The sequence below is a fragment of the Heteronotia binoei genome, chromosome 9 (genome assembly GCF_032191835.1).
Source record: "Heteronotia binoei isolate CCM8104 ecotype False Entrance Well chromosome 9, APGP_CSIRO_Hbin_v1, whole genome shotgun sequence".
NCBI lineage: Eukaryota > Metazoa > Chordata > Lepidosauria > Squamata > Gekkonidae > Heteronotia > Heteronotia binoei.
In genome coordinates this window covers 109,933,899-109,956,349 of record NC_083231.1, presented here as the reverse complement: position 1 = coordinate 109,956,349, position 22,451 = coordinate 109,933,899, and the positions used below count along the sequence as shown (strand labels likewise).

General features: G+C 48.2%; 1 protein-coding gene across 1 annotated transcript in view; it reads right to left on the bottom strand.

Moving 5' to 3' along the window:
- The window catches only part of LOC132577673 (coiled-coil domain-containing protein 158-like), a 62,519-nt gene that overhangs the window by 30,575 nt on the left and 9,493 nt on the right, over window positions 1-22,451 (bottom strand). The window contains exons 5-12 of the mRNA XM_060247467.1: window positions 20,368-20,695; window positions 17,677-17,753; window positions 14,967-15,077; window positions 13,529-13,643; window positions 10,289-10,408; window positions 8,588-8,785; window positions 3,589-4,071; window positions 1,193-1,361 (exon numbers count right to left, since the gene is read on the bottom strand). Of these exons, the coding sequence (XP_060103450.1) occupies window positions 1,193-1,361; window positions 3,589-4,071; window positions 8,588-8,785; window positions 10,289-10,408; window positions 13,529-13,643; window positions 14,967-15,077; window positions 17,677-17,753; window positions 20,368-20,695 (1,601 nt within the window). The remainder of the gene's footprint in view (window positions 1-1,192; window positions 1,362-3,588; window positions 4,072-8,587; window positions 8,786-10,288; window positions 10,409-13,528; window positions 13,644-14,966; window positions 15,078-17,676; window positions 17,754-20,367; window positions 20,696-22,451) is intronic.

The following is a 22,451-nucleotide window of genomic DNA, read 5'->3' as shown; positions in this document are numbered from 1 at the left end:
TATTAGGCCACACACCCACTCATTTGCGTATTAGGCCACACACCCTGCCATCACCATTGTTTCACCCAGGACTTTTTTGGGTAGGAAAAGTCCGGCAGGAACTCATTTGCATATTAGGCCACGCACCCTGCCATCACCATTGTTTCACACAGGGCTTTTTTGGGTAGGAAAAGTCCAGCAGGAACTTATTTGCATATTAGGCTGCACCCCCCCGACACTCCCTGACTGTGTTCCTGCTCAAAAAAGCCCTGCCAGGAGACAAGACAGTTTTCTGAATTAAAGAAACAGAGGAGTGGGACCTCAGTATGGATGCCCGATGTCCACTTCTGGTGCGTGATTTCCCGCTTAAAGGTTCTTCCACCCACCCTTGCCTCTTGCGTTGGCAGGGGACAGGGCTGGCCCAAAAGTGTGCAGTGCCCCATCCACCCCCAGGCTGACCCCTTCTGTTTTTTCCTGCAGCACCACAACGCACTTTGCTCCACTCCACTCACCACCACCCCGGCGCGCTCAGACACCAGCCTCGTGCTCACCGGCTTCAGGGGGCATCAGAATAGCGCTCTCTTAATAGAGAGCAGAACTAGGCTTCTGGAAGGGAGGGGTGAGAGTGAAGCCTCTTCCTGCTTTATATTAAGAGAAGGGTCTATTGTGATGTTGGCTGCAATGGGTAAGCACGAGGCTGGCGTCACTAGTCTGAGAACGCCGAGCGGGGGGTGGGGGAGACGGAGGTGGCCTGATCATGCTGGGGGTGGCTTCCACAGTCGCCTAACTGCCCCAGGGCAATTAGGCATTTGTCCTGAGTGCTGGGGGGGGGGGGGGGGAGAGCCCAATTCGGCACCCCCCCACCAGGCGCCCTAGGCAAATGCTTAATTTGCCTAGTGGGTGAGCCGGCCCTGGCAGGGGACAGGAATCTGGCTACAGGTTGGCATCAAATTTGGGCAAAAACCTGGATGACGCTCTACAAACTCTGTGGAAATATCCTAGAGTTTTCAGAGCATCCACAGCCAAGCTAATGTCATATCCAGGTTTTTGCCCAGACGTGACATGGGCAAATATATCAACATCATTCCCACCCCCTGTTTTGCCTCTGAATCTCCTGGGGATGTAAGGCTGGTGCCCAGCATCTCTAGACCATCGAGAAAGTAAATAACGCGAGGACATGAAGAAGGGGAACATGCAATCTCATGCGCTTTACCTTCGAGCGCAGCAAGCTCCAGTTGGCTAGATTTCACTTTCTCTACCAGCTCGTCCCGTTCCAGCATCAACTCGGTGTTGATGTTTACCAGTTTCACCTTCTCCAGTTCCATCAAACTCAGGCTGGCCTCTAGTTCATTAATCCGGATGTCTTTCTTCTCCTGAGAAAACTATGGAAGCAAACCCAGTTCTCGCTTTGGTACTTTGGATTTCATATCACAGAAATAAAACTTGCAGTCTTGCAAGTATGTCCACAGTCGTTTTCAGCAACCTCCTTGACTACATATGCCTATAGTCGAGTCATCCGTGGCCCAAAAGGCATCTATCTATCTATCTATCTATCTATCTATCTATCTATCTATCTATCTATCTATCTATCTATCTATCTATCTATCTATCTATCTATCTATCTATCTATCCATCCATCCATCCATCCATCCATCCATCCATCCATCCATCCATCCTTTGTCTGTTTTGGCAACAGCTAATACACTGTTAGCAGGGTTATTTTGGTAGAAAAAGCTCAGCAGGAACTTGTTTGCTTATTAGGCCACACCCCCTGACACAAAGCCAACTGGAACTGCATTCCTGTGCATTCCTGCTTTAAAAAAAAAGCCCTGGCTGTTAGAAGTTTAATGGTGATATGTTGTTGTTATTATTATTATTATTAGCGAGTTCAGTGTTTTCACTGTGACAAAGTTCAGCTTCTAGCTTTTCCCCTGTTTCTGAGATGGCAAAAAGAAAAGGCCTTAAAAATGGTACTCAAAAGTATTTTTTTCTTATATTAATTTTTATTTTTGTATTTTTTCTTATATTAAAGAGAAAAGAACTTATACTTTTACTTGCAACCAATATGGAGCAGAGGTGCTATGAGCCACGACATATGGATGGAACACTGTCTGGGGCAGTGATTCTTGGTGCTTGGGGGGCAACAGTGTGAGAGCTTCTGGAGTTCTGGCCTCACTGATGGATCTCCTGATGGCTCCTGGGTTTTGGCCACTGTGTGACGCAGAGCGTTGGACTGGATGGGCCATTGGCCTGACCCAACATGGCTTCTCTTATGTTCTTATGTGACACAGAGTGTTGGACTGGATGGGCCATTGGCCTGAGCCAACATGGTTTCTCTTATGTTCTTATGTGACACAGAGTGTTGGACTGGATGGGCCATTGGCCTGACCCAACATGGCTTCTCTTATGTTCTTATGTGACACAGAGTGTTGGACTGGATGGGCCATTGGCCTGATCCAACATGGCTTCTCTTATGTTCTTATGTGACACAGAGTGTTGGACTGGATGGGCCATTGGCCTGACCCAACACGGCTTCTCTTATGTCCTTATGTGACACAGAGTGTTGGACTGGATGGGCCATTGGCCTGATCCAACACGGCTTCTCTTATGTTCTTATGTGACACAGAGTGTTGGACTGGATGGGCCACTGGCCTGACCCAACATGGCTTCTCTTATGTTCTTATGTGACACAGAGTGTTGGACTGGATGGGCCATTGGCCTGATCCAACATGGCTTCTCTTATGTTCTTACGTGACACAGAGTGTTGGACTGGATGGGCCATTGGCCTGATCCAACATGGCTTCTCTTATGTTCTTATGTGACACAGAGTGTTGGACTGGATGGGCCACTGGCCTGATCCAACATGGCTTCTCTTATGTTCTTATGTGACACAAGAGTGTTGGACTGGATGGGCCACTGGCCTGATCCAACATGGCTTCTCTTATGTTCTTATGTGACACAGAGTGTTGGACTGGATGGGCCATTGGCCTGACCCAACATGGCTTCTCTTATGTGACACAGAGTGTTGGACTGGATGGGCCAAGAAGAAGATGATGAAGATGATGGCTTCCCTTATGTTCTTATACCAAATAGACCAATTTTATATGCAAAGTTATAAATAATGTACTTCATATGGTTCAAGCAGTAAAAGAAGTTTAGATTTGATAGGGAAAGTATGTATTGCATATATTTAAACCACCACTCCCCCCCAAAAAATCTTGGATCAATTTCCCACTAGCCTTACATCGCTCTCACATGCTTCTTCTCTGCGGGGGTTCCATTGGATTTCACACGATCTGCCCTGGGGCTGCAACCAGCTTCGCCTTTTTTCACGTGGCAAACAGAAACTGGTTTTTAGAGGTTTCTGTTTGCCGTGCAAAAAAAGGCGAAGCGAGTTGCAGCCCCAGGGCAGATAGTGTGAAATCTGAAAGAACCCCCGCAGAGAAGAGGAGCGTGAGAGTACATTAAGGCTAGTGGGAAACTGGTCCTGTTCTTTTTTCCCAGTTGTGTGCGTGTTTTCCTGTAGCTTCAAAATTTCTTGAAATGTTCTACTCCCCCCTCCCCCTCCCCAAAGTATGGGAGATGCAGAGATAGCAAAAACACACAAACCTTAAGTCCTTGGAGCTCCTGTTTTTTGTCGCCGAGTTCTTTCAAAAGCTGCGATTTTTCCATCTCCGTGGCGCCAGCCGTCCGGCTGTGCTGGCCCAGAATTTGGGTCATGTTGTCGATTTGCTTCTGCAAGATCTCAATCACCTTCTCCTTCTCTGTCACCCGCAGCCTGAAGGCTTCGCAGTCGGCCTGTGTGCTCCGCAGACGATCGCTTTCGTTCTTCAGCTGCTGGAGCTCGTGCAGCCTGCTGTCCACCCGGGCCCGGAGACTCTGGATTTCGCTGTTGGTCATGTCAATTGTCCTCTCTTTCTCTTGCAGGCAGGCTGTCAGCTCTGCCACTTGCCTCTCCGCGGACTCCAGGCTTAGCTTCGTTTCTGACAGCTCCTCGGAAACTTTACGGAGCGTTTCCTGGGTGGACTCTTGCTGGGTGGTCACGCTGGCCGCCTTCTCGAGGCTTTCGTTCTTCTCTTTGATCGCAGACATCTGGAAAGGGAGGCATTTCCCAGTTAGTTTTCACACTATCAGTTAGGCTAATATTAGTAGGCCTACCGACCCCTTAGTTGGGGCAAAGGATTTCCCCACTTGCAAGGCTCCTACTGCTACACCAAGCAGTAGTGGGGGACAATTTCTTTTTTTTTAAAGCAGCATCACAAGCGTGATGATCAGGGCTCTTCTGTAGCAGGAACTCCTCTGCATATTAAGGCACGCCCCATGATGTAGCCCTTGAAGAAGAAGATGATGAAGATGATGATATTGGATTTATATCCCACCCTACACTCAGATTGGTTTCACACTGTGAAATTGACACGATTGTATCCTGTTCAGAAAAAATCCGCTAAAGTCTGAACCCCTTTCTGGGCAATCAGACAGCTGCTGCTGAAGCGGCGGGATCCCGGCAGCGATCAGGGGTCGCCCATTCACACTGCTAGCCCGGCTCAACCACGGACCAGCTGCGGAAAGGGCTGTCTCTTTTAAAAAGGCCCCCCGTGTGTGCGCTCAATTGGAGAAGCGCACCTCGGAGAGGGGTTAGGGGGAAGAAAAAAACTTGACCTTGCCAAAATGGCTTAGTGGGATCACACAGCTCTTCCGCTTATGAGTGGCCCCAGGGCATTCAGACAGCAGCTGATTATCCGACCTACAACTGATTCAGGGGGATGCTACCAGGAAAATCCAGGTAGCTTTTTAATGCGGATAGGAGGCGTCTGGAGATGTGGTGAGTACGGGTGCAGCTCAGAGGGCAGACGTGCTCATGCACTTTTAATCCGAGTGGGAGGCAGGGCTAAGTCGGGGCAAATCTCCTGTGTGAAACCACCCTCAGAGTCTCAGAGCGGCTCACAATCTCCTTTCCCTTCCTCCCCCCACAACAGACATCCTGTGAGGTAGGTGGGGCTGAGAGAGCTCTTACAGCAGCTGCCCTTTCAAGGACAACTCCTACGAGAGCTATGGTTGACCCAAGGCCATTCCATCAGCTGCAAGTGGAAGAGTGGGGAATCAAACCCGGTTTTCACAGATAAGAGTCCAGGCACTTAACCACTACACAAAACTGGCTCTGTAAGCTCTTGGAAGCTGTTGGAGGATTGGCTTCATCAGGGGCGTGTGGCCTAATATGCAAAGGAGTTCCTGCTAACAAAAAAAAGCCCTGATGATGATGTCATTTCCAGGGAAAACTTGAATGCAGCAGCAGTAGCTCTAGGAATTGCTGGAAACTACAGAGTTTCTGGAGATACCCAAACTACCACTGTCACTTCTGGGTTTTCCCTGGAAGTGACATCATTACACTTGCAAGGTGCCCACTCCATCTTCTCACCCTCAGTGCTTCCCCAGACAACTGTAGCTAATATACAGATCAAGAGGGGTAGCTGTGCTAGTCTGTCTGCAGCAGTAGAAAAGCATAAGGGTCCACCAGGAGCACCTGAAAGACTAACAAAATCTGTGGCAGGGGATAAGGTTTCATGAGCCACTGCTCACTTATTCATTTAGATCAAGATGGGTTGCCATTTTAGTATGTCTGCAGAAGCAGAAAAGAGCAAGAGCTGAGTAGCACCTGAAAGGTGAACAAAATTTGTGGCAAGGGATGAAGCTTTCGTGAGTCACTGCTCAATTCTTCATCTCATAACCTTCCACAAATTTAGTTAGTAGCTTATATAAGAACATAAGAGAAGCCATGTTGGATCAGGCCAACGGCCCATCAAGTCCAACACTCTGTGTCACACAGTGGCAAAAAATGTTATATACACACATACACTGTGGCTAATAGCCACTGATGGACCTGTGCTCCATATTTTTATCTAAACCCCTCTTGAAGGTGGCTATACTTGTGGCCGCCACCACCTCCTGTGGCAGTGAATTCCACATGTTAATCACCCTTTGGGTGAAGAAGTACTTCCTTTTATCCGTTTTAACCTGTCTGCTCAGCAATTTCATCGAATGCCCACGAGTTCTTGTATTGTGAGAAAGGGAGAAAAGTACTTCTTTCTCTACTTTCTCCATTCCATGCATTATCTTGTAAACCTCTATCATGTCACCCCGCAGTCGACGTTTCTCCAAGCTAAAGAGTCCCAAGCGTTTCAACCTTTCTTCATAGGGAAAGTGCTCCAGCCCTTTAATCATTCTAGTTGCCCTTCTCTGCACCTTCTCTAAAGCTATAATATCCTTTTTGAGGTGCGGCGACCAGAACTGCACACAGTACTCCAAATGAGACCGCACCATCGATTTATACAGGGGCATTATGATACTGGCTGATTTGTTTTCAATTCCCTTCCTAATAATTCCTAGCATGGCATTGGCCTTTTTTATTGCAAACGCACACTGTCTTGACACTTTCAGTGAGTTATCTATCATGACCCCAAGATCTCTCTCTTGATCAGTCTCTGCCAGTTCACACCCCATCAACTTGTATTTGTAGCTGGGATTCTTAGCCCCAATGTGCATTACTTTGCACTTGGCCACATTGAACCGCATCTGCCACGTTGACGCCTACTCACCCAGCCTCAACAGATCCCTTTGGAGTTCCTCACAATCCTCTCTGGTTCTCACCACCCTGAACAATTTAGTGTCATCCGCAAACTTGGCCACTTCACTGCTCACTCCCAACTCTAAATCATTTATGAACATATATATATATGAACATATATATATACTGAAGCAGGCCTCAGATTCAGCAGGAGCTCACAGGAGCACAGCTCCTGAACCTTTCTGAGGGTTCCCCCTCTTCCTCCCCACCTACCTTGTCCATTGAATAGTAGGTGCAGCTGCGTAACAATCCCTGGATTAGGAGAGCGGGCAGGCAGCCAGCCACCAGGGGCTTTGCCACACCCCCAGCAGCCCTCATTAACCCCTAGAGAAGGCCACATCACCCTTTCTCCACTTCTTATGTGATTTTGGTGGCCTTTTGTTTGTGGGGGGGAGGGGCAGCCAAGGAGAGCCCCGGGTGAGCGAGTCCTGCTTGGGCTGGCTGGATCTCTAGCTAGCCCAAGCAGGCCTCGCTCACCCGGGGCTCTCCTTTCTTGCATCAGGTTGCTTTTGGCTGGTGGGGGGGTGGCATATGCTAATGAGTTATGCTAATGAGCTCCACCACCTATTTTTCTACAAAACAACCCCTGTACTGAACACATATTGGGGTGGTGGTGGTGGAATTAACTCTTTTTTTATTAATACTTTTCTCCCTTTCTCACAATACAAGAACTCGTGGGCATTCAATGAAATTGCTGAGCAGTCGGGTTCGAATGGATAAAAGGAAGTACTTCTTCACCCAAAGGTTGATTAACATGTGGAATTCACTGCCACAGGAGGTGGCGGCAGCTACAAGCATAGCCAGCTTCAAGAGGGGGGTTAGATAAAAATATGGAGCAGAGGTCCATCAGTGGCTATTAGCCACAGTGTGTGTGTGTGTGTGTGTGTGTGTGTGTGTATAAATAAATTTTTGGCCACTGTGTGATACAGAGTGTTGGACTGGATGGGCCATTGGTTTGATCCAACATGGCTTCTCTTATGTTCTTATGTGACACAGGGTGTTGGACTGGATGGGCCACTGGCCTGATCCAACAGGGCTTCTTTTATGTTCTTATGTGACTCAGAGTGTTGGACTGGATGGGCCATTGGCCTGATCCAACATGGCTTCTCTTATGTTCTTATGTGACACAGGGTGTTGGACTGGATGGGCCACTGGCCTGATCCAACAGGGCTTCTCTTATGTTCTTATGTGACTCAGAGTGTTGGACTGGATGGGCCATTGGCCTGATCCAACATGGCTTCTCTTATGTTCTTATGTGACACAGAGTGTTGGACTGGATGGGCCACTGGCCTGATCTAACAAGACTTCTCTTATGTTCTTATGTGACACAGAGTGTTGGACTGGATGGGCCATTGGCCTGATCCAACATGGCTTCTCTTACGTTCTTATGAAACCAAACTGGTTTTGTTCTCCAATTCCTAAGCCTGGGAATGCAGGTCGAGAAGCCAGGATTCTTACATATTCCTAAAGCGACCCTGCAACCTGGATATATACGTGAGCGGCTGAACTTATCAAATAGTCTTTCACTTGCTGACTGCTGTCTGTCTCTCTCTAGTTTTGGCAACAACTAATATGCTGTTTTATGTTGCTACGTTATTAATGCGTTTAGTGTTTGGTGTAGTGGTTAAGCGTGTGGACTCTTATCTGGGAGAGCCTTAGCCACTACACCAAACTGGCTCCAAGGTTCAATTTTGTGTCTGGGGGGGATGGGGAAGAACTCATTTGTACCATACCATACCAAACCTTTAATGGCATAATAGATTCAGATAAAAATACACAGAATATAAAAATTTAAACATTGGAGATAAAATCAAGATAAAACCGAGCTTACAGATGCATTCAAACATGGTCAGAATTAAATTTAAGGATGTCAGCCAGAACTCATTTGTCTTCTAACGCTTTGGAAGTACCACTGTGAAAGCGGAGGGATTTCCCACCGACTCGGTGAGGTTTCTTCCGCTCTCGGCTTCCCCCGCCTTTACTGACCTGCCGTTCCATCTGCTCCTGGCACTCCATCTTCACGGAGCTGACGAGGGACTCCATGCGCTGCAGCTCCATGTTCTTGTTGTCCAGCTCTCTCCGCAGGTGGTCGATGGTGATGCTGCTGCCCGTGTCGCGGTCCCAGAGCCTCTTGTTCTGCTCCTTCTCCAGCTTCAGCTCCGTGTCTGTCCGGTGCAGCTTGGCCTGGGGGCGGCACAGACTCATTGCGAGGGGGGAAGCGGTTGAAAAGAAGGAAACCTTTGCAGCCAGACAGACAGCCAACGAGCCATTAATAAAGTCACAAACAGATTCACTTTGAACAAGGGAGAGTTGGAATTTAACAGCCAGCTGGAGTGTCTGGATGGCCAGAAGCAGGGCCAGTGTCAGCACAGGCCAATGTGGGGCAGCCGCTGAGGCCCAGACCTTCCAGCAGGGCCTACTGCCGCTGCCCCCTGTACCCATCATCGCCCTCATACCACCAATTGGATTTATATCCTGCCCTATACTCTGAATCTCTGAGTCTCAAAGCGGTCACAGTCTCCTTTGCTGCCCTCCCCCCACCAGCCAAAAGCAACCCAATGCAAGGAGAGCCCCGGGCGAGTGAGGCCTGCTTGGGCTGGCCTGAGATCCAGCCAGCCCAAGCAGGCCTCACTCACCTGGGGCTCTCCTGGGCTGTTCCCCCCCCCCCCAGTCAAAAGGACAGCAAGCCACCTGCCAAACAGAATCACATAAGAAGTGGAGAAAGGGTGGTGTGGGCTTCTCCTGGGGTTAATGAGGGCTGCTGGGGGCGTGGTAAAGCCCCTAGTGGCTGGCTGGCTGCCCACTGTCCTAATCCAGAGATTGTTATGCAGCTGCACCTACGATTCAATGGACAAGGTAGGTGGGGAGGAAGAGGGGGAACCCTCAGAAAGGTTCAGGAGCTATATTTTGATATAGGTTTAATCGATTTTAATATACCGCATACAACTATGAGGTTTGCCAGCTCTGGGTTAGAAAATACTTGGAGATTTGGGGGGGTGGAACTAGGGATAATAGAGTTTGGGGAGAGGAGAGACCTCAGTAGGATATAAGGCCTTAGGGTGGATGGCCTGTCTGGCCCCTTCCAACTCTATGATTCTACAATCCCTGATTTTTATATCTGGATGGAACCACAATATATGTTGTGTGACTAAGAGGTAGAACTGCAGACCATGAAGTGCCTCATTTAAATCTCACCTCAGCCAGGAGTTAACTAACAATGGGATTTAAAAAAAAAAATTAATCCCCTGTGCAAGCACCAGTCATTTCTGACTCTGGGGTGATGTAGCATCATGACGTTTTCACAGGAGACTTTTTACAGGGTGGTTCACCATTGCCTTCCCTGGTCATCTACATTTTCCCCCCAGCAAGCTGGGTCCTCCTTTTACCGACCTTGGAAGGATGGAAGGCCGAGTCAACCTTGAGCCGGCTACCTGAACCCAGCTTCCGCCGGGATCGAACTCAGGTTGTGAGCAGAGAGCTCAGACTGCAGTACTGCAGCTTTACCACTCTGCATCACAGGATGGCCGCAGGCGAATCAGCCTAAGTGCCCTATCTGCACCACCAGGATAAGGAAATTGGCCTGCATTGCAAGGATATTGTACAAGTCTCTTGTAGAGCACTGGGGGGGGGGGAGCACTGAAAGCAACCTATATGTATCTACTATTCCTCTCTCTCTCAGTTTCCTACCGATAGCTGCTGAAAATGATCGTCCAGATTTCCGCTTTCTTGGCTGACCTGATTTCTTTCGCTCTGAGTTTCGGACATCTCGGAACGAGCCAAATGCAGCTGCTTCTCCAGATCCTCGATCTAAGATATTGATCGACACACACACATTGAAAAAAACGTTGGGCTTACAGCAGCTTTCTGTTGGGAAGAGCGGGGCTCTGTGAACCGTATGGCTCAGTTTCTAAGAAACACAACAAAACAAACAAGAAGGTGTTCTGGGGTGCCAGTCTCCTGAGGATCTTAGCTTTATTGCTATTATTATTTGCAAATAAAAATATTACTTGCAATTATTTGCAAATAAAATTATTATTTGCAATTATTTGCAAATGAAATTATTATTTGCAATTATTTGCAAATGAAATTATTATTTGCAATTATTTGCAAATGAAATTATTATTTGCAAATGAAATTATTATTTGCAATTATTTGCAAATGAAATTATTATTTGCAAATAAGCCTTTGCGGTATCAGAACTATGTCTGGGAAGGCTTGGGCACAGTCCGCTAAATCTCCAGGAGCCAGAGGGGTTGATTAGGGTTGCTAGGTCCCTCCCAGCAACCGGCAGTGGGAGGGGGGGAATTCCCAGGAACAGCAGGGAGGCCCATCTGATGTACAGGGATTGTCAAGTACTGCACAGTCTTCATTAATGATGAACTCTATGTCTGCTGAATCGTAGAAACTCTATTCAGTGACAAAGCTGTAACAGGAAAGGCCAGGTCTTGCTAGAACCAAGGAGTCACAGGCAAACAATCAGACATATAGACCAGGGGTGGCCAAACTTGCTTAACGTAAGAGCCACACAGAATAAACATCAGATGTCTGAGAGCTGAAAGACACAAACAGCAGATGTTCGAGAGCCGCAAGACACGAACGTCAGCTGTTTGAGAGCCGAAAGGAAGGAAGACAAATAGACGGGGAAGGAGAGAGAGGTGGAAAGAAAGCAACTTTAACTTTAAATGCATTCTCCAGGCTGCCAGCTGGCTTGTCTTGCAGAAGTGACTTAAAGAGATAAATGATTTTTCCAGGTCAGGTGACAGGGAGATGGGGGCTTCGAGAGCCACACAATATGTGTGAAAGAGCCACGTGTGGCTCCCAAGCTGCAGTTTGGCCACCCCTGGTGCAGACCATCACTTCCTTCAAGTAAAAAAGCGGCTTTTTCTACCCATGAAGCAGCACCCCTGCCCCGCCTTCCAGTTCCCATTGGCCGCAAACAACGATAGTCTCTGAGAGTACAGCCTTGAAGAGTTCAGGGGTACCAACTATCTCAAGGTGAGAAACGGATACTTGTAAGCGACATTGACACAATATGATTAAGCAGCCAGCTGCGTTTACAAGCATAACAACACAGTGTTCTACTATCTGAACCAACATGGAAGTACTCACGGCAAGGAGACGCCTTGACAGCGATATGTCTACATCACTGCCCATGTGACCCAGAAGCGACCAGATTAAGCTTTTGCCCAGCGAGGCTTTTGATTGGTCAACACGTCTGGGAACGTTGGGGGCAGGGGTCATTTTGTAGAAAAAGAGGTGCCGGAGCTCATTAGCACAACTCATTTGCATATGCCAAACACAGCTGACATCACCGGAAGGTGTATTAAATTAGATCAGTTCAGCATCTACCTTAAAATGCTTCTTGAATTAGAATTGTCGTAATAAAACCTTACTCCCATCATACTTTTTAAATTGCTTTCTCCTATGCGACCACAGCTGTAAGCCGCCCTGAGTCCGCTTGCGGAGAGGGCGGGATATAAATGCAAACTAATAAATAAATAAATAAATAAATAAATGATGAAGTTTTCTATCTGCCTGCTTTATATGTTTTGGTTATTTTCCCATTTTTTGTGTGTGTGTGGGGGGAAATATTAGAAAGTTTGTCAAATCTTAGAGCTCAGCAAAATCCCCACAGAGGGTTTGAACAACGGAGTCCAGAAGAAAGGGGTTGTTTTTTGGGGGGGTGGAGTGGGGGGAGGTTAAGAAAGAAAGAGCACAATAACATGCAGAGGTTCTGGAGCTCTGCTCCTGTGAGCTCCTGCCCCAAATGAGGCCTGGTTGGGGGGCGACATTCTGGTATTTGGGGGAAACCCGACAGGCCGTGTGATCAATGACGCAGACACACGTCGGATGGATCTCCCGCTTTCTCAGGGTGAGTTCCCCTCTCCCACAGGCCAGTGGCTCAATGGTGAGGAGGCGGGGCCTGTTGGCCGGCGGCCCCCACCCCCCTGCTCTTAGAAAGTGGGCGTGGCCAGGTTAGGCATTTAAGCTTCTGATTGGCCACTAGAGATCTGCTTGTGCAGATTTTAAAAGCTTCTGCTTTGGCAGCCACTGCCGCCTAGGGTTGCCACTCCCCAGGTCCCAGTGGGGTTTCCCCCGGTTTCCAGGGATTCTGCCCACCGCTGGCCAGCAGGGAAACCCCGCCCCCAAACAGTGACTATGTCGTGGGACTTCCCCGATGCGATGACATTGCTCGGAATCGTAATCACTTCGGGGTCATCATGCAGTGATGTGTTACAGTAGATTTTGAAGCTCGTTTTACCATAGGGTTTTAACCAAAAAACAGAGCTCCACTACATGATACCCCTGATGTGATGACAACACTTCCGGGTGATGTCATCACATCGGGGATGTCCCAGAATGCCTCCCACCCCCCACCCCCTGCATGATGAGGGGACCTGACAATCCTATTGCTGCCACAGCACCAACATCTACACGGTGAAGAAGAAGAAATTGGATCTATACCCGCCCTATTCTTCGAATCTCAGAAAGCATCTCCTTCACTTTCCCCACCTCCCACAAAAGACACCCTGTGAGGTGGATGGGGCTGAGAGAGCTCTCCCAGAAGCTGCCCTTTGAAGGACAACTCCTATGAAAGCTAGGGCTGACTCAAGGCCATTCCAGCAGCTGCGAGCGGAGGAGTGGGGAATCAAACTCACTTCTCCCAGATAAGAGTCCGTGCACTTAACCACTACACCAAACTGGCTCTCTGTGTGACTGAAGGTAAGCCACGGCAGCCATTTTGTGGCTGTGCCCATCGCACGGTGTCAGGATCCCAACGGTGCCCACAGGCTCCAAAAGGTTACAGCAAAAGGCCGTTCTATGCCTCAAGAAGAGCCAAACCTCCAGGGTGCCCACAAAGAAGATACAACACGTACGTGCACATAACTCCTCTGAGATGTTCCCGCCAGCACGTTTTGCACTCACCTTGTCTTCAGACATCCTCCTTGTTTCTCGAAGCTCCGAATGTAGCTGAGAAACTGTGTCTTCGAGCTGACCGATCTGCCGCATGTACACAGAACTCTGGTTTTTTGCCTGTTCTCTAAGGAGGAAAAGAATGGAAGGAAAAGACAATGAACACCCACTAAGAAAAAAAAGAGTCATATACGGCTCAGTCTTATGCGGGGTTGCCTGTTCTGGGTTGGGAAATACCTGGGGATCTTGGGGGTGGGGCATGAGGAAAGCAGGGTTTGCGGAGGAAAGGGACTTCAAGGGGGGAATCATGCCCTAGAGGCCACCCTCCAAAGCAGCCATTTTCTCCAGGGGAACTGATCTTTCTTATCTGGATATCAACAGTAATAGTGGTGATTTGAACCTGGGCCTTTCGGATCCTAATCTGACACTTTAACTGCTACACCACACTGGCTCTTAGACTGTATACGCACTGGTTGACTTGCCCCACTGATTTATCAAGCTCAGCGTGATCTATACCAGGGGTGGCCAGTGGTAGCTCTCCAGATGCTTTTTGCTTACAACTCCCATCAGCCCCAGCCATTGGCCACGGTGGCCGGGGCTGATGGGAGTTGTAGGCAAAAAACATCAGGAGAGCTACCGTTGGCCACCCCTGGATACCAATTGGCAGAAGCTGTGTTTTAAAAGAAGAAAAACAGTTGGTTTATATGCCCTGCTTCTCTCTTCCCTAAGGAGACTCAAAGTGGCTTACAATCAGTCACCTTCCCTTCCTCTCCCCACAACAGGCACCTGGTGAGGCAGGGGAGGCAGAGAGAGTTCAGAGAGAACTGGGACTGGCCCAAGGTCACCCAGCAGACTTCAGGTGAAGGAGAAGCGGGGAATCAAACCCAGCTCTCAGGATTAGAGCCCCCTGCTCTTAACCGCCACACCACACCTACTATCGGTTCCCTTTAAACAGAAACGGCTGGGATTGAACCTGGGACCTTTATGCATGCAAAGCAGATGCTCTGCTATGGAGCCATGGCCCCTCCCACTCAACATTCGTGTATTATTTCTCATCCCAAAAATTATTTATTTTTTTAAAAAATGTTTTCACAGATCTTGAGCCTTGTTTAAACAAGAAGGCAAGGGCCCGTTATTGACAGAGTGGGAGAAGAAGAAGATATTGGATTTATATCCCGCCCTCCACTCTGAATCTCAGAGTGGTCACAATCTCTTTTATCTTCCTCCCCTACAACAGACACCCTGTGAGGTGGGTGCGGCTGAGAGGACTCTCACAGCAACTGTCCTTTCAACTCCTGTGAGAGCTGTGGCTGACCCAAGGTCATTTTAGCAGGTGCAAGTGGAGGAGTGGAGTCTGCACACTTAACCACTACACCAAACTGGCGGGAGGAACAGCTTGCTTTAGATTCCCTGCAGTGATGTCCCAGAACAGCATTTTGAGGAGACCTACTGAATGATTTCCAGCTGGCTTTGGATGTTGGATGCGTGACTGTGGGAAGCCTCAGCTTTTTCGTTCAGTGCCTCCAGTTCCATTTCCTGTTCGCTCATCAATCTTTCAACGCTTTTTTTTTTTCAAGACAGGGAGAAAAGAACAGGAGAACGTCAACAATCAGTTTAAACAGAAGTTCAAAGTTTGGTCACATGGTAATGCATCAATCACTCAATGTGGTTTCCGTGGCAGTGATGGAGGCAGGAAGAACCTCTGGAAACCCAATAGCAAAGTCCTAGCAGTAGTTGCAGCTTAATGAGCGCTCCATATTGGTTTGATAGTACTCCACTTTGACAATGGACTCTTCCGCACTCTCTCATTTTCTTGCTTGTGTGCCCCTATTGTTTCAAGTCTTTTCCCCCCTTTTCTGCATGTTTTGCTCCCCCTAGGGGTCACTCCAATGTTACATCGCTGAATCTTCAGCGTATTTCCCTGCTGGCAATACACAGATGCAGCATCAATGTGACCACTAGAGGGAGCAAAACAGCGGGGTGAAAACCCCCTGAAGCAACATTGACCAATGAAAATGAGAGCACAGAAGAGCCCACTGTCATAAGAACCTACGAAGAGCCCTGCTGGACCAAACCAAAAGCTCATGAAATCCAGCATTTTGTTCACACAGTGCCCGACAGGCTGCCTTTAGGAAGTCCACAAGCAGGAAGACAACAACAGCGTCCTCCCACTGGCGCTCCCCAACTGACAGAAAGTGGCAAACTGCAACTTGTACTCTTAAGAACATAAGAGAAGCCATGATGGATTATTATTATTATTTGGTTCATTTATATTTCGCCCTATCCCAAATGGGCTCAGGGCAGAACACATACAGATAAAATCAAATAGATAAAGTACAATAAAACCAATAGATCAATAAAATCAATGGCCCATGGCATATCCAGTCCAACACTCTGTGTCACACAGTGGCCAAAATCACCAGGTGCCATTAGGAGGTCCATCAGTAGAGCCAGGACACTAGAAGTGCCCCCCCCCCAAGCACCAAGAATACAGAGCATCACTGCCCCAGACAGAGATTTCTATCAATACTCTGTAGCTAATAGCCACTGATGGACCTCTGCTCCATATGCTTATCCAATCCCCTCTTGAAGCTGTCTATGCTTGTAGCTGCCGCCACCTCATGTGGCAATGAATTCCACGTGTTAATCACCCTTTGGGTGAAGAAGGACTTCCTTTTATCCATTCTAACCCGGCTGCTCAGCAATTTCATTCAGTGCCCACGAGCTCTTGTATTGTGAGAAAGGGAGAAAAGTCCTTCTTTCTCTACCTTCTCTATTTCATGAGGAGGACACATAATGGTTATTGGGCTGTGACAGATCTGAAACACTGCTTGTCAGGTATTTATTTGCTTCTACACGTTTCCACGGTGCCTTTCCACCTAAGGAGGGTCTCCAAGGCAGGGAACAATAAAACATTTCAGCATTAAAACAGCATTTAAAATAAGTGTATATAAAATATTGCCATAACAATGTATCAAGCTGCACACCTAACAGATAAACTAGGGAGAAGGGCCTTATAAGTTACTAGGATACACCAATGAAAACGAAACAGGCAAATAGATGGGGGAGGGAGAAAGAGGTGGAGAGAAAGCAACTTTAAATGCATTCTCTAAGCTGCCAGCTGGTTTGGCTTGGAGAAGTGATTTAAAGAGAAAAATGCCTTCTGCAAGCTGGCTGCCAGGGTGGTGGGGGCTTCAAGAGCCACACAATATGTGTGAAAGAGCCACATGTGGCTCCCGAGCCACAGTTTGGCCACCCCTGGGTTAGGTCAAAGAAAACAAAGGGAGGCTTCAGCCTTTGGTGGAAGACAACAATGGAAGGAAACAGATGCATCTCCCATGAGGTGGACATGCAGGGTTTTTTTTGAGTAGGAACACACAGGAACGCAGTTCCAGCTGACTTGGTGTCAGGGGGCGTGGCCTAATATGCAAATGAATCCCTGCTGGGCTTTTTCTACCAAAAAGCCCCATGTGAAACAATGGTGACATCAGGGGTGTGTGGCCTATCATGTAAATGAATTCCTGCTGGGCTTTTTCTACCAAAAAAACCCCTGAGGATACGTAACAGTTATTGGGGTTTGTAGAAGAAAATGGAAAAAAGTCTTCATCCATTGATGGAAGACAACTTCGGAAGGAGACAGAACAGGCCTTTTTTTGTAGCAGGAACTCCTTTGCATATTAGGCCACACTCCCCGATGTAGCCAATCCTCCTGGACCTTACAGCAGGCCCTGGACTAACAACCCTGTAAACTCTTTGAAGATTGGCTACGTCAGGGAGGTGTGGCCTAAAATGCAAAGGAGACAGACAAAGGCCCTGAGACAGATAAATCTCCCGCATAACACCACAACTAGTGAGGAGGGCCTATAACAGTTATTGGGTTACATAAAAGAAAACGAAAAAAGGCTTCATCCGGTGGTGGAAGACTGCAATGAAAGGAGACAGACGAATCTCTTGGAAGAGCAAGTTCCATAGCATTGGCTATGGAGGCCATTGACTGAGGAGGCCATTGCTCAAGCTCTCTCCTGTCTTGCCTCGGATGGTGGGGGCAACTGAAGCAGGGCCTTATGAGCGGACTAGGCGGGGAGGTTCATTTAGGAAACACAAGCCTTCTTTGAACAACGCAGCCAGTTCTCTTCAGGGAGAAAGCAAAGACAACGTACCTCTCTTGATGCTGCTGAAGCAGAAGCTGAGTTTTGGACACTGACTCTTTCTTCATCTGTTCCAGCTGTTCTTCCAGCTGTGGTTCATAAATCATGACAATGTACCGATCAGTGAACAAGGATGGCTTCCATGAAAATGCCACAAAAAGGGACCTGTTGCTCGAAAACTGAGCAGGACTCTGTGGCCCATTGACGGAACCTGGCCATAAATACAGTACTGAGGAACAGCTAGGCTTGTAGATCGTTCTTTGTTTGGGGCTCTGGGCATCTTGGCCAGGACTGATGGTGGTAGTGGAAAAAGCCTGTCAAGCTGCAGCTGACTTATGGCAAACCCGGAGGGTTTTCCAGATGAGAGATGAGCAAAGCTGGGTGGCCACTGCTGGCCTGTGGGAAGCAAACCTGGGCTTCCTTGGTGGTCTCCCATCCAGGGGTCGTTTTGTAGAAAAACAGGTGGTGGAGCTCATTAGTGCAACTCATTAGCATATCCAAGCCAATGTTCCCTCTAAGCTGTGGAGTCATGTGAGCAAAAATTCTACAAAAATGTCGGAGATGGAGGCTAAAAATCTGTGTGCCAGCTCACGCTAACTCAGCTTAGAGGGAACACTGATCCCAGCCCCCAGCCAAAAGGAACCTGATGGAAGAAAGGAGAGCCCTGGGCGAGCAAGGCCTGCTTGGGCTGGCTAGAGATCCAGCCAGCCCAAGCAGGCTTCACTTACCTGGGGCTCTCCTGAGCCACCCTCCCCAGTCAAAAGCTACCCACTGCCCAAAATCGTGTAAGAAGTGGAGAAAGGGGTTAATGAGGGCTGCTGGGGGCGTGGCAAAGCTCCTGGTGGCTGGCTGGCTGCCCGCTCTCCTAATCCAGGGATTGTTATGCAGCTACGCCTACTATTCAATGGACAAGGTAGGTAGGTGGGGAGGAGGAGGGGGAACCTTCAGAAAGGTCCAGGAGCTGCCAGTCTGAGTTGACAATACTGACTCTGATGGACCCAGGCTCTGATTCAGTATAAGGCAGCTTCATATGACATCCTACAGAATGCTGGCGATCATAGTCAGAAGTCAATACCGCCTATATTGGACTGAAACAGCGCTAATAGTCTTAAAATTGATAAGTAAATTATGGTTTTATATGTTTTATTGAATTGATTGTTTTTATGATGTTGTAAGCCGCCCTGAGTCCGCTTGCGGAGAGGGCGGGATATAAATGTAAAGTAATAAATAAATAAATAAATGTTCATATATATTTAACCTTAACGCTCCCAAAAACATGTCGGTCTCCAAAGTACCACTGGACTCAATTTTAGCTCTTCAGAACAGTTGTACCTACTCATCAACAATTTCCAAAGCCACGTTGAACTGTGCATTAGAAACGTGACCACCAGTTCAAAAAATGATTGCATTGTAGAGTTAGATTTAAAACGGGTGGTTGAACCTGTCTTATTAAACAGGATATTGAATCCTCTTGCTACAGTACAGACAAGAAATTCTGCCAGGCCAGTGGAGGGCGGGGGGGAGCCATTGTGTGCTCCCATGACCTGGTTAAAGGTCGGACTATTAAATCTGACTCTGATTATGCCACTAGTCGTCCCCCCACCACACACTGCTGAGAAACCTCCGCCATTATTAGGGTTGACAGCAGGAGATAAGAGACTGGGAGGTGGGGAAACGTAGGGGGTGCAGCCTTCATGTCGACTGCAAGATGTCATTTTCAGGGCGAACCCAGAAGTGATGTCATGCCACTCTAGGAATTCAGCAGAAATTCTGTGGTTTTACCATAGATTTCTGGAGCAGTGTGATGATCAGGGCCTCAGATTTAGTGGGAGCTCACAGGAGCACAGCTCCTGAACCTTTCTGAGAGTTCCACTTCCTCCTTCAGAGAGTTCCACCTCCTTGTCCATTGAATAGTAAGTGCAGCTGCATAACGATCCCTGGATGAGCTCCACCACCTATTTTTCTACAAAATGACCCCTGATGATGATGATACTGGATTTATATCCCACCCTCCACTCCAAATCTCAGAGCAGCTTACAATCTCCTTTACCTTCCTCCCCCACAACAGACACCCTATGAGGTGGGTTGGGCTGAGAGGGGTCTCACAGCAGCTGCCCTTTCAAGGACAACCTCTGCCAGAGCTATGGCTGACCCAAGGCCATTCCAGCAGTTGCAAGTGGAAGAGTGGGGAATCAAACCTGGTTCTCCCAGATAAGAGTCTGCACACTTAACCACTACACCAAACCGGCTCTCCTGCCCTTCATTTCCCAAAGGAGTCTCAGAGCGGCTTACAGATCTCCTTTCCCTTCCCCTCCCCACAATAGATACCCTGTGAGGTAGGTGGGGCTGTGAGAGCTCTGACAGAAGCTGCAAGCTGCCCTTTCCAGGATGACTCTGCCAGAGCTCTGGCTGACCCAAGGCCATTCCAGCAGCTGCAAGTCGAAGAGCGGGGAATCAAACCTGGTTCTCCCAGATAAGAGTCCGCACACTTAACCATTACACCAAACTGGCTCTGATGTCATTTCTGTAGTCTCCCTGGAAATGACGTTTCACCATGGATGTGACAGTGGTTTTTTTTAACCTTATTTTTTATCCTGCCGGCCTATGGCGCAGCAAAGGGACTGGGGGGCTGCCGGTAGGAGGTGGCAACGCTAGGCCTTACGCAAAACAGGTTGAGCTTAAAACGAACGGAAAGGCACTCACCGGGGCGATCATCTCTTTGATGTGCATCACTTCTGCCTCGAGGTCTCGAAGGATCTTAAGAAAAACTGTAGGCAGGTTCCGGATGTGCAGGCTGGAGGCGCTCTCGCCTCCGCAGACCTTCTTGCCGGAGTGCTGCTCGTAATCGACCAGGATGTCCCGCAGCTGCTGGAGCACTTCCTCGTGGGCCTGCACCATGGTCTTCAGGTGCTCCGTTTGGTTATTGGCCTCCTTCAGCATCTCCTCCTGAAGGTGATTGGCTGTTTCCAGCTCATTGATCCTCACCCGCAGCTCAGCGCACATATCCTGAGAGGTTTGGGATTCTCTTCGTCTGTTTAACAGGAAAAGAAAGCAACCAATGGGGACGTTGGCGTCTCAGGGGACATTGCAACTGTGTTTTATTCATTAAAGTACTTTAATTTACAAAACTGTCACCCTGCCTTTCTGCCCTCCTGAGGGCCACTGAGGCTGTTGGCAATTTAAAATCACAGAATCAGAGTTGGAAGGGACCTCCAGGATATCTAGTCCAACTCCCTGCACAATGCAGGAAACTCACAAATACTTCCCCCTAAATTCACAGGATCACCATTGCTGTCAGATGGCCATCTATGCTTAAAAACCTCCAAGAAAGGAGAGCCCACCACCTCCCGAGGAAGCCTGTTCCACCGAGGAATCGCTCTAGCGGTCAGGAAGTTCTCCTAATGTTGAGCCGGAAACTCTTCTGATTTAATTTCAACCCATTGGTTCTGCTCCTACCTTCTGGGGCCACAGAAAACAATTCCACACCATCCTCTATATGACAGCCCTTCAAGTACTTGGTGATCCTATCACCTCTCAGCCACCTCCTCTCCAGGCTAGACATGCCCAGTTCCTTCAACCTTTCTTTGTAGGACTTGGTCTCCACACCCCTCACCATCTTCGTTGCCCTCCTCTGGACCTGTTCCAGCTTGGCTATATCCTTCTTAAAATGTGGTGCCCAAAACTGAACACAATACTCCAGGTGAGGTCTTACCAGAGCAGAGTAAAGCGATACCATCACTTCACGTGATTTGGACACTATACTTCTGTTAATACAGTCCAAAACTGCATTTGTCTTTTTAGCCACCACAGCACACCGCTGACTCATGTTCAGCGTATGATCTACTAAGGCCCCTATGCAGAAGATGAAAATGTCGATGATGGAATCACATTTTAAAACCATTATTATTAACCTCCAACATCTTTACAGGAAATTAAAAATGAGAGTTTAAAAACATCAGAAAGACATAAAGACAGCAATTAATACGTCGGTCGGGAAGGAGGGAAGCCAAACGAAACAAAAAAAGGCTCCATTTGCTGGCTGAAGATGGTGACAGAAGGGAGCAGTTGATTCCTCCACTTGGGAGAGAGTTCCAGAGCTTCGGGGCCATGAGTGAGAAACAAGGGATGCCAGCCTCCAGGTACAACCTGGGGATCTCACAGAATTACAGCTCACCTTCAAACTACAGAGATCCGTTTCCCTGGGAGAAAATGGATGCTTTGGAGGTTGTCTAGGGCAGGGGTCCCCAACCTCTGGGCTGCGGACCAGTCCCGGTCCGTGGCCTGTTAGCAACTGGGCCGTGAGTTGTATAATTATTTCATTATATATTACAATGTGGTAATAATAATAATAAGGAGACATTCGATTTATATCCAGCCCTCCACTCCAAATTTCAGAGTCTCAAACTGGCTCACAATCTTTACCTTCCTCCCCCACAACAGACACCCTGTGTGATGGGTGGGGCTGAGAGAGCTCTCACAGAAGCTGCCCTTTCAAGGACAACCTCTGCCAGAACTATGGCTGACCCAAGGCCATTCCCAAAGCTGCAAGTGGAGGAGTGGGGAATCAAACCCGGTTCTCCCAGGTAAGAGTCCGCACACTTAGCCACCACATCAAACTATCAGAAATAAAGTGCACAATTGTGTCATCCTGAAACCATTGAAAACACACATACACATGCACACACACACACACACCGATCCGTGGAAAAATTGTCTTCCACAAAACCGGTCCCTGGTGCCAAAAAGTCTGGGGACCATTGGTCTAGGGAACTGTACCCCACTGAGGT